This window comes from Suricata suricatta, chromosome 10, assembly GCF_006229205.1.
Source record: "Suricata suricatta isolate VVHF042 chromosome 10, meerkat_22Aug2017_6uvM2_HiC, whole genome shotgun sequence".
Taxonomy (NCBI): domain Eukaryota; kingdom Metazoa; phylum Chordata; class Mammalia; order Carnivora; family Herpestidae; genus Suricata; species Suricata suricatta.
Window position 1 is genome coordinate 61,937,399 of NC_043709.1, and position 20,693 is coordinate 61,958,091.

Sequence of the window (20,693 nt, forward strand, 5' to 3'; positions counted from 1 at the left end):
GACGGCGCGGCGGCCTCCCGGGACTGGGAAAGGGGCTGGAGCAAAAATGTTTCTTATTCCAGCGTCTTCCTGCCTGGCCCGGCTCCACCACTCCCTCCTAATAAACCGTTTCCTATTGCCCAGCTAGCCGACGGGCCGCCCGCTCGCCCCTCGCTGGGGCTGCAGCACCCGGACCCTACCCCGCCTGGCTCTCAGACCCCGAGGGCAGCCGCCCGCCTCAGCTGTCCCCCTCCCCGAGATCGCGGCGGCGCCCCCGCCCAGAGCCTCCCACATCCGCCTCCCCGAGGGGGCGGGCCTTGGACTTGGGCCGCGGGGGGTCTCGCGGGGTGGCCAGGCTAGGAGCTGCGGGGGGCCGGAGCCGAGGGTAGGAGGGCCGGCAGCGGAGAGGATGGACCGGGAGGCGCCCTCTCAGGCCCTGAGTCGCCGAGAGCCGACCTGGAATCGGGACTGGAAGGGGGACATCGAGGGAAGGACCGCGAGGAGAGGGGGAAGGGGAGGTAACTTACCTGTCCCTCACCCACCCTCAGCCCCTGGTCCTAGGCCTACTAGGCTCAGAGCAGCGAGAACAGGATTTGGGGCTGGCAGGGTCCGAAATATTTTAGCCCCGCCCTCTCTACCCTCGACCCCCGCCCTCCAGGACTCCTGACTCAGTCCGAATCCTTCAGCCTCCTCCCTCTGGCCCCTTCAACCCCTTTTGTTCACTCCCCTCTTCCGCAGCCTCTCTCGGCTCAGCACAGGGTAAACAGGCCCAGCTCGGGCTGCTCTGGTGGTGAGAACAGTGAGGCCCTCCAGCCACAGCACAGCGCAGTGACAAGGACGCCTCTCCCCACAATGAGAGGCCAGAACTGGAAGGAGAGGCTGGGAACTGCCTTGGACTGCCTCCTTCCAGACAGGCCCCTCACCCCACCAAATGGAGATGAGGACCTGAGCCCGTGTCGTGGGCATTGATGGGACAAGGCAGACAAAGCATTGAAGAGAGGAGCAGAACAGGGTCTCCCCCAGAGAGAAGCTTGCCCTTGGTCCTGACTCCCTCTCATAGGCTCAGAGCACCAAGAGGCATCGTCTTGCTTTGCACCAACCACCAACCACCGTGAGCATCCTGAAAGCAGGACTTCATTTATCCACAAAGACCCTGCAGTCTGGGAATCTAAGGTAGTGGCATACCTCTAGACAAGTGACACCCCTTCATGCCTCACTCCCCCATCTGCTAAATGGGCACAATCGATAGTGCTGGCCTCTTAGGAGCGTTGTTGTGAGAATGAAGGCAAATGACACTTCTCTCCATGCATTGCAAAAAATGCTGGCTGGCTGTGCCTCCTGCAAGGTAGACCCTTGGTGACAGTGTTCAATTAAGAAATGAAAAGGCTGGCAAGGTAGTAGCCTTGGAGCCAAGGTGGAAAGAGCAGGTATTGGAAGCAGAAGCGGACTTCTAAGGTGTCTGCCTCTATGAAGATTGAGTAAAATGGGCCAGGGACCTCCCCCCCACCCCCAGGCCCTCATTGTCGGGCTTTTGTTGGGAATAGAGGCTGGGGGAGACATCAGCTGAAGGCTCAGACAGACATCAGTTGTTGACTGACCTCACTTCCTCTACTGAAACCCTCCCCAGCCCGGACCCCGCAGCTGCTTCGCAACTTGTGAGCATTGTGAATTGCAAAACCGAGGCACACCCAAATTTCAGTGTCAGGACAGAGCTGTGTCCTGCAGCCAATAGGAAGTACTATGGGATTACAGTATCTGCTCTTTCAGATTATAGTGGCCACTTTGGAGTGTGGCCTCGTGTCCATCTTTCATACCCCCCCCCACCTCCCTCCTGGCTCTGGCTTCTGATAAACTTCTCCCAATCCCAGCCCATGGATCTCTGTCCTGGGGGGTGGAAGTGGGGGCTTCCCTAAGGGAAGCATTCAGTCTGAGACACTCAGTGAGGTCTGCAACCGTGAGTTGGCTGGGTCACTGATGAGAGCCGCTGAGAACAGGGGATTTTATCTATGAAGGGGTTGCCTTTGGAGGAGGAGGATGGCGTCCAGTGGGGAACAGGCTGTCAGTCTATGCTAGAGTCCGCGGACCTCGCCAGAGCACTGAGCCCTCAGACCCTGACTGCTGCTCTTGTGCACCCATGCATTCCACAGCACACAGAGAACCTGGGGAAGGCATCGGAGGAGGGACACAGAGTTGGAGAAAGCCCTGGAGACTCAGCCCAATGAGGAAAGGGAAAAGGAATTACAAACCATGTCCAAGTCTACAAAATTAATTACTCAGAAGGACCAGCTGTTCCCCATACTCAGTGAGGACAGAACGAGAGGAAACAGGCTGAAAGGGCTAAGATCTGAATTTAGATATTTGGGAGGATTTCCCAACAGTGTGTGAAGCAGAGGCCTGGATATCCTAGGAGGAGTACGTGGGGTGAATTTCAAGGACATTCTCACCTGTGGCAGGCAGGTGACACGGAGTCCAGCAGGCAGGCAGGAGATCGGACAACCTGCGCTTTCAGAGCAATCTACGAGTACTGAGTTCAAGCATTGCTCTTGACCATGAAAGCAGGGCCAACTTCATGAGTACTCAACCTGTGCAGATACACAGGACCTTACACATGGCTTAATGCTCTGCTGTTGTCATCTTGAAATTCTTAGTAATGTTTGAACAAAGGGCCCGACATTTTCATTTTGTGCTGGGTCCCACAGATGATGTTTCGGGTTCTGTACCAGGATGAGTAGGAAGAAAACGCAAGGAAGGGGGGTAGGCAGTGGGGAGAGGCAGGGAGGGTGTAATTAGCAGAGGATGCGCTGGGCTTCCTTTCATTCAAACTGCAGAGTGGGGAGAGTGAGATTAGCCAACCTAGGGATTTTTCTCATGTGAGTGACATGGAAGCTATAGAACAGGGTTCCACTACCTGAGGAGAAAGACTTGTGGGTCTCCTTTAGGGAAGAAGTGGGGCCGATACTTGTGATGTCTGTTTGTCCACCTGTTCAACAGAGAAGAGAGTCTGAGCTTTGTGAGATGGATGCAGCCCGAGTTTTGCCTGAAGCAGGAGGGAAAAGTGATCTCTCTAGGTCTTGTTCTGCTCTGAGCAGAAGCACCACGTTGTACTAAAGATAGCAGTAAACCAGGGGTTTTCTCTGAGCCTCAGTTTCCTCCTCTGTACAGTGAGGCGTTTAAACCGGCTACTTCCAAAGGTCCTGCCCAGCTTTATAATTATCCTGTTTGGCTCTAGGATTCAGAAAATGGTCTGGTCGTAGGCCTGGTCATTACAGCTCAGGTAAAAAACACAATGTGGCTGGTGCTGAGGCTGGGGGAGGGGAGGGCGGCCAGAGCTCTCCCAGCACCTCAGGAAGAGACTGGCAGACGGGGGCCAGAGTGCCAGACTTGGAGGGACGGAGTCACCTTCCTTTTCCTCCCCAGCTCCTCCAGGATGTCCCGTGGATGGGTCCATCCGCCCCTTGCCTGCGAACACATCAGGGTGACTCATCTCAGGATGGAACCTCGTAAGGAAGGGATGGCACGTCAGGGCAGCAGTCTGGGATCAGGTGGTGCCCACACAATGCCAAGGGTAAGTTGTCGTGCAGCCTGGGCTCTGCTGAGAGGCTGCTTCAGCACCACCTCCTTCTCGGCAGGCCAGTGACCTCTGGATTGTCCCTCCCCACATGACTCCCCAATGCTCTGACCCCTCCACCAAACTGGCCCCACCACGGCTGGGGTGGGGTAGGGCGGGGGGAAGAGTCCAAGGCTTGGACTTGGAGTCTGCGTGTGCGCTGATTGTTCCTCCTCTACCACGTTCTCCACTTAAAAGCAAACACTCTGTGAGAGTCCCCTACCAGCTGTAAAACCCACACAGATGTCTGGTTGTGGCAAGAGGGAGGCCGAGCTGTGGGGTAGGAGAAAGAGCGTGACCCGGGAGTCAGGAGATCAGAGGCTTGGCTGGGCGACCGGGGCCTCTGTTTCCTTACCTGTTCAAAGATGAGTAGGACGTGTTGCTTTGATATCCAGATGGGCTTGTTATCCAGACGAATGTAGAGCCACTGCAGAGGACTTTGAAGTATGAGGCCACCATTCTGAAAAATAATTCAAAAAAATCCCCGATAAGCATGGGGTGAAATTAATGAGATCCTGCAGAGGGACTTTATAACGAGAAGCAACTGTGCCCACCCCCTGCCCCTCTTGCTAAGGCCGAGTCTCAGCTACTCCCCTCTCCGTTGTTTACACTTTAGTAACTCTAAACAATACATTCACACTGCGGTCTCTCCATCTTTTCCCAACTTTACTGAGGTATAATCGGCAAATCAAATTATAAGGTATTTTAAAGTGTACATTGTAATGATTGGATATACGTAAACATTATACAAGAATTCTTCCCATCAAAATAACACATCAGAGGGTGCCTGGATGGCTCAGTCGGTTGAGTGTCTGACTTTGGCGGCTCAGCTCATGATCTCGCTGTTTGTGGGTTGGAGCCCCGCATCTGGTTCTCCACTCTCAGAGCAGAGCCCACTTCAGATCTCTCTCCCTCTCTCTGTCCCTCCCCTGCTCGCAAGTGCTCCTAGCCCTCTCTCAAAAATAAATAAACATTAAAAAAAACGATAACACATCCATTACCCCCTCATATTTATCTTTTGTTGTTGTTGTTTTTTTCGTGAACAGAACTGAAGTTCCACACTCTGCTAATTTCAAGCATACAATACAGTATTATCAACTACAGTCACCACATTATATGTTAGATCCTCAGATCTTATTTATCTTCTGGCTGAAATTGTAGCCTTTTACCAACTCTCCCTATTTGGTAGGAAGCCTCATCCCTGGCAACCACTTTTCTACCTTCTGTTTCTATGAGTTTGTCATTGTTTTTGGATTTCACACGTAAGTGACACGGTGCAGTATTTATCTTTCTGCTGTCTCTAAATTTAAAAGCGTTAGGAATTTTTTCAAAAGTTTTATTTTTAAGTAATCTCTACACCCAATGTGGAACTTGAACTCACAACCCTGAGATCAAGAGTCACACACTTTATCCATGGAGCTAGCCGGGAATTATTTTAAAGCTTGAGAATTTAGGCCATTTAGATTCTTATTCTTTTCTTGCCCTTCTAATTATTGATTATGTTGTTTTGTAAATTTAAATAATACAACTTTTGTTCCTATTCTATCAGTATCAGACAACATCTCTTTTTTTTCCCCACACAGAATCATTTTTTCTTTTTTTTTTTTTAATTTTTTTGAAGCTTATTTATTCTTGAAAGAGAGAAACAGAGTGCATGCAGGGGAGGGGCAGAGAGAGAGGGAGACATAGAATCTGAAGCAGGCTCCAGGCTCTGAGCTATCAATACAGAGCTTGATGCAGGGCTTGAACCCACAAACTGTGAGACTGTGACCTGAGCCAAAGTTGGATGTTTAACCGACGGAGCCACCCAGGCACTCCCACATACAGTATCTCTTGACTCTTCAAGTAAGACTCTACCCTTAGCTAGAGCTTTAATTTTGCTGCCCTAAAGGGAGATGCATGATGCTGAGGTAAACATCTTGTTGGGGGAGGGTTGAACGCTCACTGGAGGTGTCCCGAAGGTCTGACTGAGCATTTAGATGGCACCGGAGTTCCTAGAATCATGGAGACCTTTACCCACTCTAAAGGAAAGCAGATCCCAAATATGTGGGGTGAGGGTGGGCAGAGTTGCCAGGCAAGGGGGTGGGGGCATGGTAGGCTCTTGGTGCTGAGGGGACCCTTGCCGCCTGAGGAGAGGGTCTGAGGGGTTAAGGGGACCGTCTCCAATGGGGAGGACTTAGTATTTGAACAAGGAGGGGGTCCCCAGGATTTGAGAGCTGGTCACAGCCCCAGCTGGGAAAGATTATTTGACAGAGGGTCAGAGTGGCTGGGTGAGGCCACAGGCCAGCGGGATTTCCTTCAGCTCCAGCCTCTCGGGTGGGTGGGACCGGATTGCTGGAAGTGGACACAGGAATCTGCCTTTGTTTCCAGCTGGAGGGGAAATGCCATAGATCCTGCCCCTCTCCCACCCCTCTGGCATCCGTGCCCAGGCTCTGTCCTTGCAGGAGCAGACAGCCTGGTATGAAGGGCCCTTGGCAAGCCCTGGTTCCAGGGCCCCCATCTGCAGGCCTCTGCCCCAAACCCCCCCACAGCTGATCATGGGCACGGATGTAGGAAATAGCGGTTGGGAGGTATCCAAGGCTCGTCTGGGAGTAAATAGCCACAAAGCAGGATTAGGTTTTGACCTGCTCACCTCTCTCCTTTACCTTAGAAAGACCATGGCTTTTCAGTTAGGTCTAAGGGTGAACTCAAAGGGTAAGACTTGGTCCTCCCCCCACTCCAGTGCTCCACCAACTCCCTCTCCAAATAGTTGGACAGACAGCCACGTGTGCAATGCATGGATTTGGACGGCTGGAGAATGTAGACTGCGGGGGCACAGAGAGGCTAAGGGGGAGATGGGACCCCAGGAAGGGGAGACCCTCTCTTTATTTTTCCCGGTTGCCGGTGTGTCCGTGTGTTTGTGCACCTGTGTGACAGGGTGTGTTTATGTGTGCTGGGGGGGGGAGGCAGTGGGCCTGTGTGTACTTCTGTGCCTGCCAGCCTGCAGGTCCCTGTGTCACCTGGCAGACCGTGTATTGGCAGGTGACACTGCCTGTGTGACCGATCCACATTGCAGAATCCCCCTGACCCCAAGCTTGCCCTCCAGATTGTCACACCTTCCTTAATCATGAAGAGCCAGTTTCCCTCTGAGGAAAAGCAGAGGTGAGCAGGTCTGAATGTCTGCAGGAACCCTGGCCAGGTGGGTTCCTCGGGGGAGGGGGGAGCTGAAATCTGGGGGGAAGAAGGCTCTCGGAGGTCAGGGTGAGGAATAGGTGGCCGGTGGGGGGAAGTGTGGGGAGGGAAGCAGTGGGCTGACAGATGGCGTGGGGGAAGACTTGTAGATGTTTCCAACCACTGGCAAACTAAGGCTGCTGGAAGGGAGGGAATCCTATCCAAGTGCCCCAGTTTGGAAAAAAAGGGACATCAACAAATGAGTCCTCACATGTCCCTCTGTCCTCCCTATGTATATGTACCCCCTTGCCTTTTCTTGACCTAGCAGGGCTTCTCTGGGGCACGCCTGGGGACACTTGGCTCCTGGACCAGGACAGCTCCTAAGAGGAGGAAGGAGATGGTAAAGGGCCCTCTAAGCATCCCAGACCTTGGTGGAGTCTGAACTCAGTTCTTTGGCACACACGTTCATTGTGCCTATATGGGCTGGGCGCAGAGCCCAAGACTAGAGGGACAGACCGAGTTTCTCTCCACACAGGAGTGAGGGAAGGGTGTCCCAGGAGTTCCCACAAGCCTAGCTGATATCCCAGTGTGTCCAGAAAGCCAACTTTCCAGTCCCTTCTGTAGGAGCCCCTGTCGGGCAGGGTGAGAGTGGATGCATGTGCATGCAGGGAACAGGCTGGCCAGCCATCAGTGCTGTGGGGATGAGGAGTGGGCTGGGGGCGCCCTGGGCCTGGGGGCACCCAGCTCACAAGAGTTGGTCCCAGAAGGCTGTCTGGGATAAGCACGTGTTTCCATTTGGGGGCTCACCAGAGCAGTATTCTAGAATCACGGGGGAGGCCATGGGGTTCTGAGGACATGTCCTCCTCCGCAGACCTGCCCCCTTGGCCTCACTCCTTGCCAGTCGGCACAGTAACAAAACCTGTCATTTACTGGGCGGTGCCGGTTGGCCAGGCCCCGGTCAGCCCCTGGCATACCTCTCCCTGTTGAGGCTGCACGACAGCCCTGGGAAGGACAGTTCCTGTATCATCACCGTTTGCTGTTACCAACGAAGAGCCAGAGGCTGGGAGTGCTCCCTGGTCACAGAGGTGGTAAGAGGCCAGGCCGGGATTCAAGCCCACGTGTTGGTCTTTGCAGGGCGCTTTGGTCAGGGGCCATGATCGGCACAGCCAGGGACCTTGTTCAGACTTCCTTGGCCTTGGCTGACAGGGACTCCGTGTGGAAGGCTCAGGAGCTGGGCTGGCGTAGGCAGAGGCTGGGATGTCACCAGAGAGGTTGACTCGGGGCAGCACAGGCAGAGCCACCCACGTGGGCTTCCTTCGGCCCGGCAACCCGAAAGGCTGTCAGAAGTAGTTAGAGGATTAGAGAGAGATGGCATGGCCTGGGGGAAGGACTTGCAGGGCGCAGGCCTGGGGACTCCCAGCTGCCCCAGATGGCCATCCATAGAGGGTGGGTCTCCAAGGTGGGGAGGCTCCCTCTGCTGGACGATGGCTGGGAAAGAGAGCCACAGCAGGCTAGTTCTCTGGTCCTGAAGATCCCGCAGTCACCCCCACGCCCTAGTACCACTCCAGCTGCTTAGAAGTGGGAGGGACAGGGGCACTGGGCGGCTCAGTTGGTTAAGCAGCTGACTTTTGATTTCAGCTCAGGTCATGATCCCACACTTCATGATTTTGAGCCCACATTGGGCTCTGCACTGACGGAATGAAGCCTGCTGCAGATTCTCTGTTTCTTTCTCTGTCTGTCTCTCTCTCTCTGTCTGCCTCTCAAAAATAAATAAATAAACATTAAAAAAAAAAAGAAGAAGAAGTAGAAGTGGGAGGTAGAGACTCAGAGGACCAAGGAAGTTGGGCTGTGGGCAGGTGCCATGTGCCACAGTGGAAAGGACACAGGGTTCTGGGTCCACAGACTTGGATTCCAAGTGCCACCGGGCCACTGAGCAGCTGGTGACCTCAGGCAAGTTGCTTAGCCTTCATAGCCTCAATTTCCTCAACTATAAAATAGGAAGGTGGTGAGGGTTAATTAGGATAATGGTGATGTCAAGGCCAGGACAGTGCCAAGGGCTGCATTAGCTCAGTGAATTCTAGTGAATTCTCCCAACAGGCCCACGATGATATGTTTGTATTACTTCCACTCAATGCGTGAGAGCCTTGAGGCTCAGAGAGGTTCAATGACTTGCCCAAGGTCTCTGGCCAGCTCCCAAGCCCAAGCATGTAACTAGCGTGCTGTTCCAAGCCTGCAGATGTAGTTTCATTCCCTGTTTTCATTGGGAGGAAAGAAATCTAGCTCTCGGAGGCCCAGATGGAGCTCAATCAACCTCTGTTCCCCAGGGCCCCTCCATAGCACCCAAGTCTTGGTAGCGCTTTACAGTTTATAGGACCTCTTAACCCACATTATGTACTGGCTCTTTCAAAAAAAACCCTGTCTTCTCCCCCATTAACAGATGAGAAAATGGAGGCAAGGAGAACTTAAATCCCTTATTCACATAGGTAGGACATGGTAAATTGGCCTTGAAACCCTTCCATATCCACCATCGTGGCCTCCAGAAACCCCCTGGGAGAAATCACACACTATCTAACTCTTGTCACTTCAGTGTGTGGACATGGTCTCCCCTCTTCAAAGAGCAGACTTCTTTTTCAATTTTTCAAGATTTAGTAATACATGACTAAAAAGTCAAAACGTTCTGTCTAGAGTACTTGCAAGTAATTTAAGCAGATACTCCATCTCCAACAAGATGGGGCGTGAACTCTCTGCTCCTTCAGTGTGAGCTTCATAGAATAACTTCTTTCCAAAGAGCACAATAGAGAAAGGGGGAGAGAAGAGTAGCATCCCAGGGAGAAGTCTCATGAATGCTACTTCAGTCAGGCCGTCAAGGTTCCCTCAACTTTGATTGTGATGAGTCACGTTCTTGGTATATAATCTTCACAGGAAGCAATTAGAATGGCATGGCACCTCTGTAGTTTTCCTCCTGAAAACCTATAACCCCAGTCTCCTCATGAGAAAAACATCAGACCAATCCCAACTGAGGGACATTCTACAAAATACCAGATCAGTACTCCTCAAAATTGTCAAGGGCATCAGAAACAAGGAAAATCTGAGAAGGTGTCACAGTCGAGGGACATGACAGTTAAATGTGGTATCCTGGCTGGAATTCTGGACAGAAAAGGGGTATTAGGGAAAAACTAAGGAAACCTGAGTAAAGTTGAGACTTTTGTAATAATACTGTATTGATATTCGTTCGTTAATTGTAACAAATGTACTATATCCATGTTAATAATAGAGATATATGGGAACCATCTTTACAACTCTTCTGTAAATCTAAAACTGTTCTAGAAAATAAAACTTTTTTTTTTTTTTCAATGCACCAGGGTGGTTCAGTTGGTTAAGCATCCGACTCTGGCTCAGGTCATGATCTTGCAGTTTGTGGGTTTGAGCCCCGCATCAGGCTCTGTGCTAACAGCTCAGAGCCTGGAGCCTGCTTCAGATTCTGTGACTCCCTCTCTCTCTGCCCCTCCCTTGCTTGCACTCTGTCTCTCTTGGTCTCAAAAATAAATAAACATTAAAATTTTTTTAATAAAAATAATTCAAAAGTTAGGGCACCTGGGTAGCTTAGTCGGTTAAGCATCTGACTTTGACTAGGTCGTGACCTCATGGTTTTTGAGATCAAGCCCCAAGTTGGGCTCTGTGCTGACAGCTCGGAACCTGGAACCTGATTCAGATTCTGTGTCTCCCTCTCTCCCTGCCCCTCCCCTGCTCATGCTCTGCTTCTCTCTCTCTCTCTCTCTCTCTCTCTCTCTCTCTCTCTCTCTCTCTCTCTCAGAAATAAAATAAACATGAAAGAAATTAAAAAGTCAAAAGTTTCAAAAAGATATTCAGTGTGAAGTTTCCCTCCTACCCTTGGTCAGTTGCTCAGTCATCTTCCTGAGCAAACGGCCATGCTTCTTCTCAGGGAGTTTCCAGTGAGGCAGCATGGTCCTAGTGTAGTCTGGCTTCCACAACTAGATGGCTGGCTCTGAATCTCCATCTCTGCCAGTTTCTAGCTGTGTGACCCCAGGCAATTCCTAACTTCTCTGTGTCCTGTGTCCTCAAGGATAAAATCCTCATAGGATTATTGGGAGCATTGATGTATTAACGTCTATAGTAAAAACCTTATAAGTGGTTGCTTTTACTATTACAAATAAACAAGCAAATGCATTTATGGAGCAAGTGTGTTAGGAAAAATACCCAGGGGAGGGTGGCTCAGTTGGTTAAGCCTCTGACTCTGGTTCGGGTCATGATCTGACGGTTCTTCGTGGGTTGGAGCCCCATGTCGGACTCTGTGCTGACAGCTCAGAACCTGGAGGCTGCTTTGAATTCTGTGTCTCCCTCTCTCTCTGCGCCCCCCCCCCCGCCGTTCACACTCTGTTTCTCTCTCTCTCAAAAATAAATAAACATTAAAAAAAGAAAGAAAGAAAAGAAAGGAAGGAAGGAAGGAAGGAAGAGAAAGAAAGAGAAAAGAAAAAGAAAAAAGGAAAAAAGAAAGAAAGGAAGAATACCTAGGGGTGCCTGGCTGGCTCATTCAGTGGCTCATGCAGTGGTGCATGACTCTTTCTTGATCTCAGGGTTGTGAGTTTGAGCCCCATGTTGGGCTTGGAGAGTACTTAAAAAAAATCTTAAAAAAAGAAAAAACTGAGGGGCACCTGGGTGGCTCAGTCAGTTGAGCGCCTGACTCTGGATTTTGGCTCTGGTCATGATCCCAGGGTGGGGGTGCCCCCTGTCCGGCTCAGTGCTGGGAGTGCTGGGATGCTCCCTCTTTCTCCCTCTGCCCCTCTCCCTGCTCTCTCTCTCTCTCTCAAATAAAAAATTTAAAAAATTTTTAACTGAGTTAAAAAATTGTACATAAGGCACACATAAAAAATTACTAAGTGCCTTTTCAAGATATTAAAAACATTTTTTAACATTTACTCATTTTTTTAGAGACAGAGAGCAAGCAAGGGAGGGACAGAGAGAGAGGGAGACACAGAATCTGAAGCAGGTTCCAGGCTCTGAGATGTCAGCACAGAGCCCGACATGGGACTCAAACTCACGAACTGTTGAGATCATGACCTGAGCTGAAATCTAGTCAGAGTCAAGACGCTTAACCGCTTAACCGACTGAGCCACCCAGGTGCCCCTTTTCAAGAAATTTTAGCTCAATGGCTAATAACCCCACCTATGGGTCATCTCGGGGAAGTAATTATGTCTGACAGTATTTACTATTGATTAGGGCCCAGATTCTCTAAATAAAGTTAAGAGGTTAACCTGTAGAAGACCGATAAGTAGCCATTTATTTCTGTCTGGAAGGAAAAAAAAGTTACAGTTTTATTGCCAGGCAAGAATTAACTTTTTTGTACCTAACTTTTCAGTCTTATTCCAGGATTCTGATTTCCACTGTCGGTAATGGTTTTTCATTTCCTCCTTTGATCCTTCATTCATTAAGTAGTTAAATACATCTCTGTACGCACTATATATTTGTATTGGTCAAGTTAATCTTGGTGCAGGTTTTACTTTGACAAATAGTTGCTGCCATGCACACTGTCCCACCCCTTGATTATTTTCACCTAATACCTCTTAAAGATGGTTTCTTATCAGAACATAAAGAGCTTTCTTACTCTCATCTAAACGTATAAAATACATCATAAGGATGTATAGTTCTCACGGCCAGAAGCAATTTAGCTAGCACCCTGCTGACAGAAACCACTCTTATTACTGCAAACAGTGCTGTGTGAACAGCCTCCTGGGTAGGTTAGAGTAGAATCATTTGTGCAGAGCTGCATGGGAGAGCCCAAGGGGCTCTAGAAAGCAAAGGAGCCTGAGGGAGGCACCTGATCCCCTACTCCCAGCCTGGCCTAGCCCATCTTCCCCTGACTTTGTGCGCTCCTGGCCTCCTCCTCCTGCTTCTTCCTCTCCATCCGAAGCTCCTGGTATCTCCAAAGAGGAAGGGCCAGCTTTCGATTCTCTCTAGGCCTAAACTCCAGCTTGTACTGTCTGGGCGATGAGGGTGCCTTGGAGAGGTGGATCTTGGGGGCTTGGGGCCTGGGGCTGCTACTGTCCCTGGGCTGCAACCACTGAGAGCACACACCCAGCACGCCTGGAGGGCTCTGGTAGGGGATGAGGACTCGGGGCGCAGGGACCACCTGTGGGGGCTGGGGTTCTGGGGGAGGGGGTGGGGCAGTGCCTAACAGCTCTGGCACAGACTTGCTTCGGGTGCCCAGGGCCGGTGCGTGGTCAGGGCATAGGGTGTGGCAGGCCGTGGCGAGGAAGGGACTGGCCAGGCTGGTTGTGATGGTCACGAGGTGGTCCAGGACACCCCCCTCCTGAGGAAACTGGGCAAAGGGGAGTCTCAAGGTGGCATGCAGTCGCTCCAGGAGAGACGGGGCAGCCTGGGCCTGGGCCTGGGCCACGAGCCCCGGCAAGGCCGACCACTCGGGCTGGTAATGCTGGCTGAGCTGCTCTACTTGGGGGCGCCGCAGCAGCTTCCGGATCCTTTGCACAGTGTCGAAGCTGTCGGTCAGCAGTGCCCACTCTAGGGCTGTCTTGCCCCGAATAGGGTCCACCGCTGTCAGGTCAGCACCTGGGAGGGGACACAGGAGTGACAAGGATGGGACAGTGACAGGTGACTTGCAGAAGGGTAGATCCTTCAGTAGCAGGACTGATTTGGGTAAGATGAAAAACCATAGAGTCCCATCCTGTTGAAGCTGGAATCTCAGTGGCCCCCAGGGGGAATACCGTAGGCTCCTAGGGACAGTACCAGCCCGGGATCTCAACTTCCAGGTTGAGACTAAAGAAGAAGGGACACCTGGGTGGCTCAGGCAGTTAAGTGTCCGGCTCTTGATTTCGGCTCAGGTGGTGATCTTGTGGTTTGTGGGATCGAGCTTGAAGTTGGAGCTCCATGCTGACAGTGAAGAGCCTGCTTGGGAGTCTGTCTCTCCTCACCCCCGCTCTGTCTCTCCCTCCCCTGCTCATGCTCTCTCTTTTTCTCTCCAAATAAATAAATAAACTTAAAAAAAAAAAAGACTAAAGAAGAAAACTGAACTCCAGAGAGAGGACAAGGCTTCAGAGAGACCTGTTGGGGGTCTCCAAACCTGGAGGAGAATAGAGACCTCCTGAGCCAATAAAGCAGTGGTGTGCAAGTTGCTCAGGCCAGGGGGAAGCCCGAGCTGCACCTTCTGGGCAGGTGGAGTGAGGTCCTGCCGGTTCCCGCTCCCCATTCTTCTCTTCATCAGCACCCGGGGTTGGGGGTAAAGAGGGGTACAGAGTTTCCTCCCTTCTCACCCCAAACGTGGTCAGATGGGACAGGGAAGGGAAGAGCTGGAGGCTGGGGTCCCCCAGGGTGATGAACAGAGGGCAGCCTCACCACGGGAAGAGTGAAGGCCCAAGACTGCACACACTGCACTTCACTCCCGAACAACCCCACACGGCCACATGCCTCAGCTACACATCACTGTGTCCCTGGAACCCTGGCTTGTCAGAGATGGAAGTCATCCGAGAGAAAGCCAACACCTTCATTATACTGGTAAGGCCCAGGGAGGGAAGCCAGCTGCCCAGGGTCACTCAGCTAGTGACAGAGCCAGGACTAGAACCCAAGTCTGGTTCCAGACATCAGCTTTTTTTGTTTTTCCGGCTGGTCTAGGTTATCCTCCCAAGCTTTCTTTTCTGAGACCAACATTCACAATGTAAATAGAGCTAGCAATAATTAGACTTTGTTGATTGTGAGAAGCTCAAGCACACTCCCCTCCTCCAGGAAGTCGGCCTAGATTGATCCTCCAGCTCCACCTCTCTTTTCTCTGTGACTATACAGCTGACTTAGTGTCAGGCTGGAAAGCTTGGGGAGTGACTGGAGGTCACAAATCCCGGTCCAGCTCCCACGCACCTGCCATGAGGAGGGCAGCCACGCATTCCGAACGGTTCCGAATGGCGGCCTTCATCAGCGCCGTTAGCCCCCGCTGGTCCCGGCGCTCCAGGTCCAGGCCTGGGTAGTAGTTGAGCAGGAGACTCACCAGAGGCACATGGCCTGCAAGGCACCAAGGACAGAGTTTAGCTCTTTGGCAGAGAGTGATGAAGCCCTAAGCATGCCCTCCACCAAGCACAACAGGGTCTGTGGTGGGAGAACTTATATAAAAAGTGTGGGGTTGTGGCTCCTTCTGAAGTGGGGGAAACTGGTAGGAGGTAAGGCCACCAGGCTGTTACCTGCTTGGGCAGCCAGCATGAGGGCTGTGTCCCCTTCTTTATCCTGCTGGTTCACATCTAGGAATGGGCAGCGGCTGAGCAGGGCCACAATGTTCTCGAAACCACGGTAGCAAGCGACCATGAGACCTGTCTGGGGGAGGGGCAGCTCAGCTCCTGCTCTTTTTTCCAGGATCCCCTTGGGGCCCCTGTGCCCTCTAAATCCACATCATTCTCAGAGATGTCCCAGCCTCTGGGAAGAGGCCCCGACCCCTTCCCTTTCCCCCAAGGACACAGGCACTGAATGCGCATGCTGGGGACTCAGGGTTGTACCAGCCGCCCTGGGAAGCACCTGGGGTGGCTCACCCTCCCATTGCCATCCACCTGGATGGCCTCCTCTGGGGAGACCCCACCGTCCAACGCGGCTTGGAGCTGGGCAGGATCATTGCGGACACAGGCCCAGTACAAGGCCCCCAGCCTGCAGCGTGGGGCAAGGGTCTCATTGTCGGGGCAGGACAATGCCTCAGACATGTCCAGCCCTCGCCGGCAGGACTGCCGCTTGTCCTCTTCCAGCCCCGAGGGGATGGGGGGCAAGAAGCCCCGGCGCTCCTCCTCACGCAGTTGCCATCTAGAACACAGAATGGAGGGGAGCAGTGTCTCCCTGTATCCCAGGCAGGGGTCCCAGCGTCCCGCCCACCTGAAGAGAAGACCAGCTGTGGGGCAGGAGCCCTAAGAGGGCAGCAGGTGGTCGCCGTGAGGACCCCAGTGAGAGGCAAGGAGAGGGTCTGCCTTCTCTCGCCCGCAGAGCCTTACCCGGTGTGTGCCGGTTCCCTGGGAGGCAGTCATTGCCGGGGGCTCCCGGGAGCACACTCTCCGGGTCTCCGGGCCGGCCCGACGGGGACTCTCTCTCCCCAGGAAGCAGAGCAGGTAACAGATGGCTGGACTTACGGAAAGAGCTGCGGCAAACACCCCGGGGCTGAGCTGGATCAAGCTGGGTTAGTAGGGGATGGGGGGCCGGGAGGGGCGGGCGCTCTCCTCTGCCAGCCACCCGGCCCCGCCCAGGAGCCGGCCCCGAGTGGGCGGGGCCCGAGTTACGGCTCCTCCCCCTGCTCCTCCAGCACCGAAAACACGCCCTTCGGTTGCGGAGGGCGGGGACGGGAGGGGGGTGTCCCCCACCCAACCCCGGAAAGCCCGAAGTCCTCCTCTCTTCCGCCGAGTAGGGGTGCTGGAAGGAGAAGGTACAAGTGCAGACGTCTCGCTGAATAAGGGCTGGGAATTGGGGAGGTAAGGGTCCGGGTTCACCTGGTCCTATTTTTTTGAGGTTCTGAGGAAATTAAAACATGAAGAATTGTCTAATTAGGAGTACATAAATTATGATGCGGGCACCTAGGTGGCTCAGTTAACCATCCTACTCTTGATTTGGGCTCAGGTCATGATCTCACAGTTTGTGAGATCCAGCCCCATTTCGCTCCAGGCTGACAGGACAGAGACTGCTTGGGATTCTCTTTCTCTCTGCCCTTCCCTGCTCGCTCTATCTCAAAATAAAGAAATAAACTTCATGGGGCGCCTGGGTGGCTTAGTCAGTTAAACCTCGGACTTCGGCTCAGGGCATGCTCTCACAGTTCGTGAGTTCAAGCCCCCTGTCGGGCTCTGTGCTGCCGGCTAAGAGCCTGGAGCCTGCTTCAGATTCTGCGTCTCCCTGTCTCTCTGCCCCTCCCCAACTCATGTTTTATCTCTCTCAAAAATAAAGATTAAAAAAATTAAATTAAAAACATAAACTTAAAAAGGAACAATGACATAGTAAGTTTCATGGACTAGCGTAGCTATGATAAATTAAATATAAACTATTTAAATTGCACTAATATTAGAATAATTGAATTAAGTTATTTATAATTATTTATCAATAATTATTAAACCATTATTTAAATTAATACTAAATATTAAATTTAATGGATCAGTTATGGACCTCAGGTGTAAAAAATTAAGCCAACTATGTTCCTCTGTTTATATGACTCCCACCATCAGCATATACAGAATCTTCTTAAAAATTTTAGTTTATTTGGTTTATCTCTTTCATCCCTGATCCCTTCAGGCCATTCTTCTCCTTCTGTTTACCAATTGGCACTTATATATTGAAAATGAACACTGTATTAAACAAAGTAGTGATGGGGGTGTTTGGGTGGCTCAGTAGGCTAAGCACCTGACTTCGGCTCAGGTCAGGATCTCACAGTTCATGAGTCCAAGCCCGCGTCTGGCTCTGTGCTGACAGCTCATAGCCTAGAGCCTGCTTTGGATTCTGTGTCTCCCTCTTTCTCTGCCCCTCCCCCATTCACACTCTAGCTCTCTGTCTCAAAAATAAACAAACATTTAAAAAATAAAAAAGTAAAAAAATAAAAAAGTAGCATTGGGGTGCCTGGGTGGCTCAGTCAGTTGAATGTCAGACTCTTGACTTCCCTCAGGTCATGATCCCAGGATTCTGGGACCCAGCCCTGTGTCCGAACTGACCATGGAGCCTGCTTGGGAATCTGTCTGTCTCTCCCTCTGCCCCTCTCCCACAATTGTGTCCTTTCTCTCTCTGTAAAATAAAAAATAAAATAGGTAGTGCTAATGTATGAATGTTTTAACCAACACCTTAGAATTGTGTGACAGAGCTCATTCTGGTCTTTTCCACCCAATGCTGCTTTTGAGATCTACTCCTTCTTGCTTTCTGTGCCTGTATAGTTAGGAGTGTCTTGGGTTGTCTGTCACCCAAAGCTGGCCTCAGCAGTGAGGTGGCCACCAACATCGATCCAAAATTCCTTTCAGTGTTTCTCCTGAACTACGGAAGGTAGTAAAAACCTAAAATGACACTTCCTCAATTCCCTTGAGTTAGGAATCTGTGATTTAGTTTCTGTTCTTGTGCAAGACATAAATTTGGAACAAAGCTAAATACCATGGGACATCTGTTTTGCTGTCACAGATCAGGACAGATGCAAGAGGGCTCCGGGGAGCAGCTTCCTGAATCATCCGCTTCCTGTAGCAGTGATTGCGGCTTCCCGATCACAGGCAGAGGTCATGTGCTTCTTGAAGCCGGGAGTCGTTTCCGAACCTAGAACATGTTTCTCCTTTATGTGGAAACTAGCCAGATTTATTTCTGTCGTCTACAGCTGAGCCCTGACACAAGTGGCTTAACTAAATAGGGGTTTATTCTTCACACAAGATTAAGAAGTTCAGGGATAAGCCGTTGGTGTTGATATAAACTAATGATGGCAGGGGCCTTCTCTGGGAGTCTCTTGACTTTTCCTCATGGTCACAAGATGGCTATGTACTTCTAGCCATGACAGTAAAATGTGGTGAACGCATGCTATGGAATTCATGCAGCGGTTAGAAGAAATCTAGTAGATTAGGTGTTAGACACTTTTTAGTTAAGTGTGACCACGTAACACGGTTCTGGCCAGCAAAATACAAGCAGTGGTCTGGTGGGTGAGGCTCTTGGGAAAATCTTTGCTCTCTTGCTTAAAGATACATACTTTTTACCTCTCTTTCTCCCCTCTTCTTCCTGCTCCATAAAATTGCATATCGTGGGGCGCCCGGGTGGCCCAGCCGTTTGAGTGTCTGACTTCAGCTCAGGTCATGATCTCACAGCTTGTAGGTTTCAGCGTTGCATCAGGCTTTGCGCTGACAGCACGGAGCCTGCGTCAGAGTCCCTGTCTCCCTCTCTCTCTGTTCCTTCCCCGCTCCCGCGCTGTCTCTCAAAAATAAACAAACATTTAAAAAACATTTTTTTAATTCCACAATGTGCATTCATCAGATTTTACTTCTTTACCCAGTTGCCTCAAACCCCCTGGCAAGACAACATGGACATCTCGGTCCGTATCTAGTAGGCCTGCAAGAGAGTGTGCTTCCCGACTGGGTATTGTCACGTCGCTCTCTCTGTCTGCAGCGCACCCACCAGCAGTGCAGAAAAGCCTCCCTGCATCCTTGGCTATGCGCTTAATTATTCAGCCTTCTAATTTGTGTCAATCTGATGGTACAGAACTATAAGGTAATATCACTATTTTGCCCTGGATTTTTCTGGTTATCAACAAGGTGAGCATCTTTCCAAATACCTGATAGCCGTTCCTGTGTCCCCTCCTGAAAACTGCCTGTTCCCAGCCTTTGTCTGATGTTCTGTTGAGTTTTCCTATCTTATTAAAAATTTTTTTATGTTTTTGTAATTTATTTTTGAGAGACAGAGAGAGACAGTGAGAGCAGGGGAGGGGCAGAGAGAGAAGGAGACACAGAATCTGAAGTAGGCTCCAGGCTGAGCTGTCAGCACAGAGCCTGACACGGGGCTCGAACCCACAAACCGTGAGATTATGACCTGAGCCGAAGCTGGACGCTTAACCAACTGAACCACCCAGGTGCCTCTCCTATCTTTTTTTGGAATTCCTTTTAATATTCTAGATAATGATTTTTTTTAAGCTTATTTATTTATTTTGGGTGGGGGAGGGCAGAGAGAGAAGGGGAGAGACAATCCCAAGCACGCTCCTTGAGCCCGATGAAGGGATTGATCTCACCACCCTAGGATCATACCTGAGTCAAAATCAAGAGTTAGGCATTCAACTGACTGAGCCATCCAGATGCCCCCATTGTCACATGGGTGTTTTTGTTTTTATTTTTTTTTTTAATTTTTAAATGTTTATTTATTTACTTTGAAAGAGAGAGAGAGAGAGAGAGAGTGCAAGCAGGTAAGGGGCAGAGAGAGAGGGAGACACAGAATCTGAAGCAGTCCAAGCTCTGAGCAGACAGCACAGAGCCCCATGCGGGTCTCAAACTCACAAACTGTGAGATCATGACCTGAGCTGACATCGGACACTTAACTGACTGAGCCACCCAGGTGCCCCTGTCACATGGGTTTTCAATGACAACACATTTGTTAGCTTTATCTGCAGTAAGCTTCACTGAAAGAAATCTTGAATTTTGATATGGTTAAATTCATCAAAATTTCTCCTTATGCTTTGTGCCTTTGGGTCTTATTTAAAAATGTCACATTCCAAGATCATAAAGATCTTCATTTCTTTTATTAATCTTGCAGTGTTATTCATTTTTATTTTCTTGGTTTTTGGGGGGGGGGGAGAGAGAGTGGGAGCGCATGAGGGCATAAGTGGGGGAGGGACAGAGAGGGAGAGAGGGAGAGAGAGCAGGCTCCCTGTTCTGCCTGGAACACCCTGCTCTGGGAATGATCCCATGACCTGGAGATCATGACCTGAGCTGAAATCAAGAGTCGGAGGCTTGACTGAATAAACCACACAGGTTTGCAGTTTTGGGGGTTTTTTTGGTTTTTTTTTTAAAGGTTTGAGAGGGGCGCCTGGGCGGCTCAGTCGGTTGGGCAGCCGACTTAGGCTCAGGTCATGATCTCGAGGTTCATGAGTTCAAGCCCCGCTTGGGGCTCTGTGCTGACAGCTCAGAGCCTGGAGCCTGCTTCAGATTCCGTGTCTCCCTTCCTCTCTCTGCCCCTCCCCCACTCATGCTCTGTCTCTCAAAAATAAATAAACGTTAAAAAAAAGAAATTAAAAAAAAGAAGTTTGAGAGAGGCAGAGAAAGAGGGAGAGAATCGCAAGCAGGCTCCATGCTGGCAGTGTCGCCGTAGGGCTCCATCCCACGAACCATGAGTTTATGACCTGAGCTAAAACCAAGAGTCAGATACTCAACTGACTGAGCCACCCAGGTGCCCCTGCAATTTTTTTTCTAATTTTTAAATGTTTATTTATTTTTGAGAAAAAGAGAGAGACAGAGCACATAGAGGGGAGGGGCAGAGA

General features: G+C 50.9%; 1 protein-coding gene across 3 annotated transcripts; it reads right to left on the minus strand.

The window, feature by feature from the left end:
• Positions 1–12,508: 12,508 nt before the first annotated feature.
• On the minus strand, positions 12,509–15,901 carry ANKRD33 (ankyrin repeat domain 33). 3 transcript variants are annotated; one of them, XM_029954998.1, is made up of 5 exons: positions 15,727–15,901; positions 15,280–15,541; positions 14,938–15,067; positions 14,621–14,761; positions 12,509–13,321 (listed from the first exon to the last, which is right to left on the minus strand). In XM_029954998.1, exons 2-5 carry the CDS (start codon positions 15,442–15,444, stop codon positions 12,597–12,599), a joined length of 1,161 nt encoding a protein of 386 aa, XP_029810858.1. In that variant the 5' UTR covers positions 15,445–15,541; positions 15,727–15,901; the 3' UTR covers positions 12,509–12,596. The 3 variants fall into 3 exon arrangements, with proteins under 3 accessions (XP_029810858.1, XP_029810859.1, XP_029810860.1); XM_029954999.1 differs by having other exon boundaries at positions 15,862–15,889; XM_029955000.1 differs by lacking the exon at positions 15,727–15,901 and having other exon boundaries at positions 14,938–15,063; positions 15,280–15,352.
• Between the last annotated feature and the right edge of the window lie 4,792 nt (positions 15,902–20,693).

What these genes read in the sequence shown, in the direction of transcription:
- ANKRD33 (XM_029954998.1), bottom strand. Translation starts at nt 15,444, where the DNA reads ATGTCTGAGGCATTGTCCTGCCCCGACAATGAGACCCTTGCCCCACGC. An exon ending in AGGTGGATGGCAATGGGAGG is followed by an intron (nt 15,068 to 15,279) that starts GTGAGCCACCCC and finishes CCCCTCCCCCAG; the next exon opens with ACAGGTCTCATGGTCGCTTG. An exon ending in GGCTGCCCTCCTCATGGCAG is followed by an intron (nt 13,322 to 14,620) that starts GTGCGTGGGAGC and finishes GTCCCCTCCCAG; the next exon opens with GTGCTGACCTGACAGCGGTG.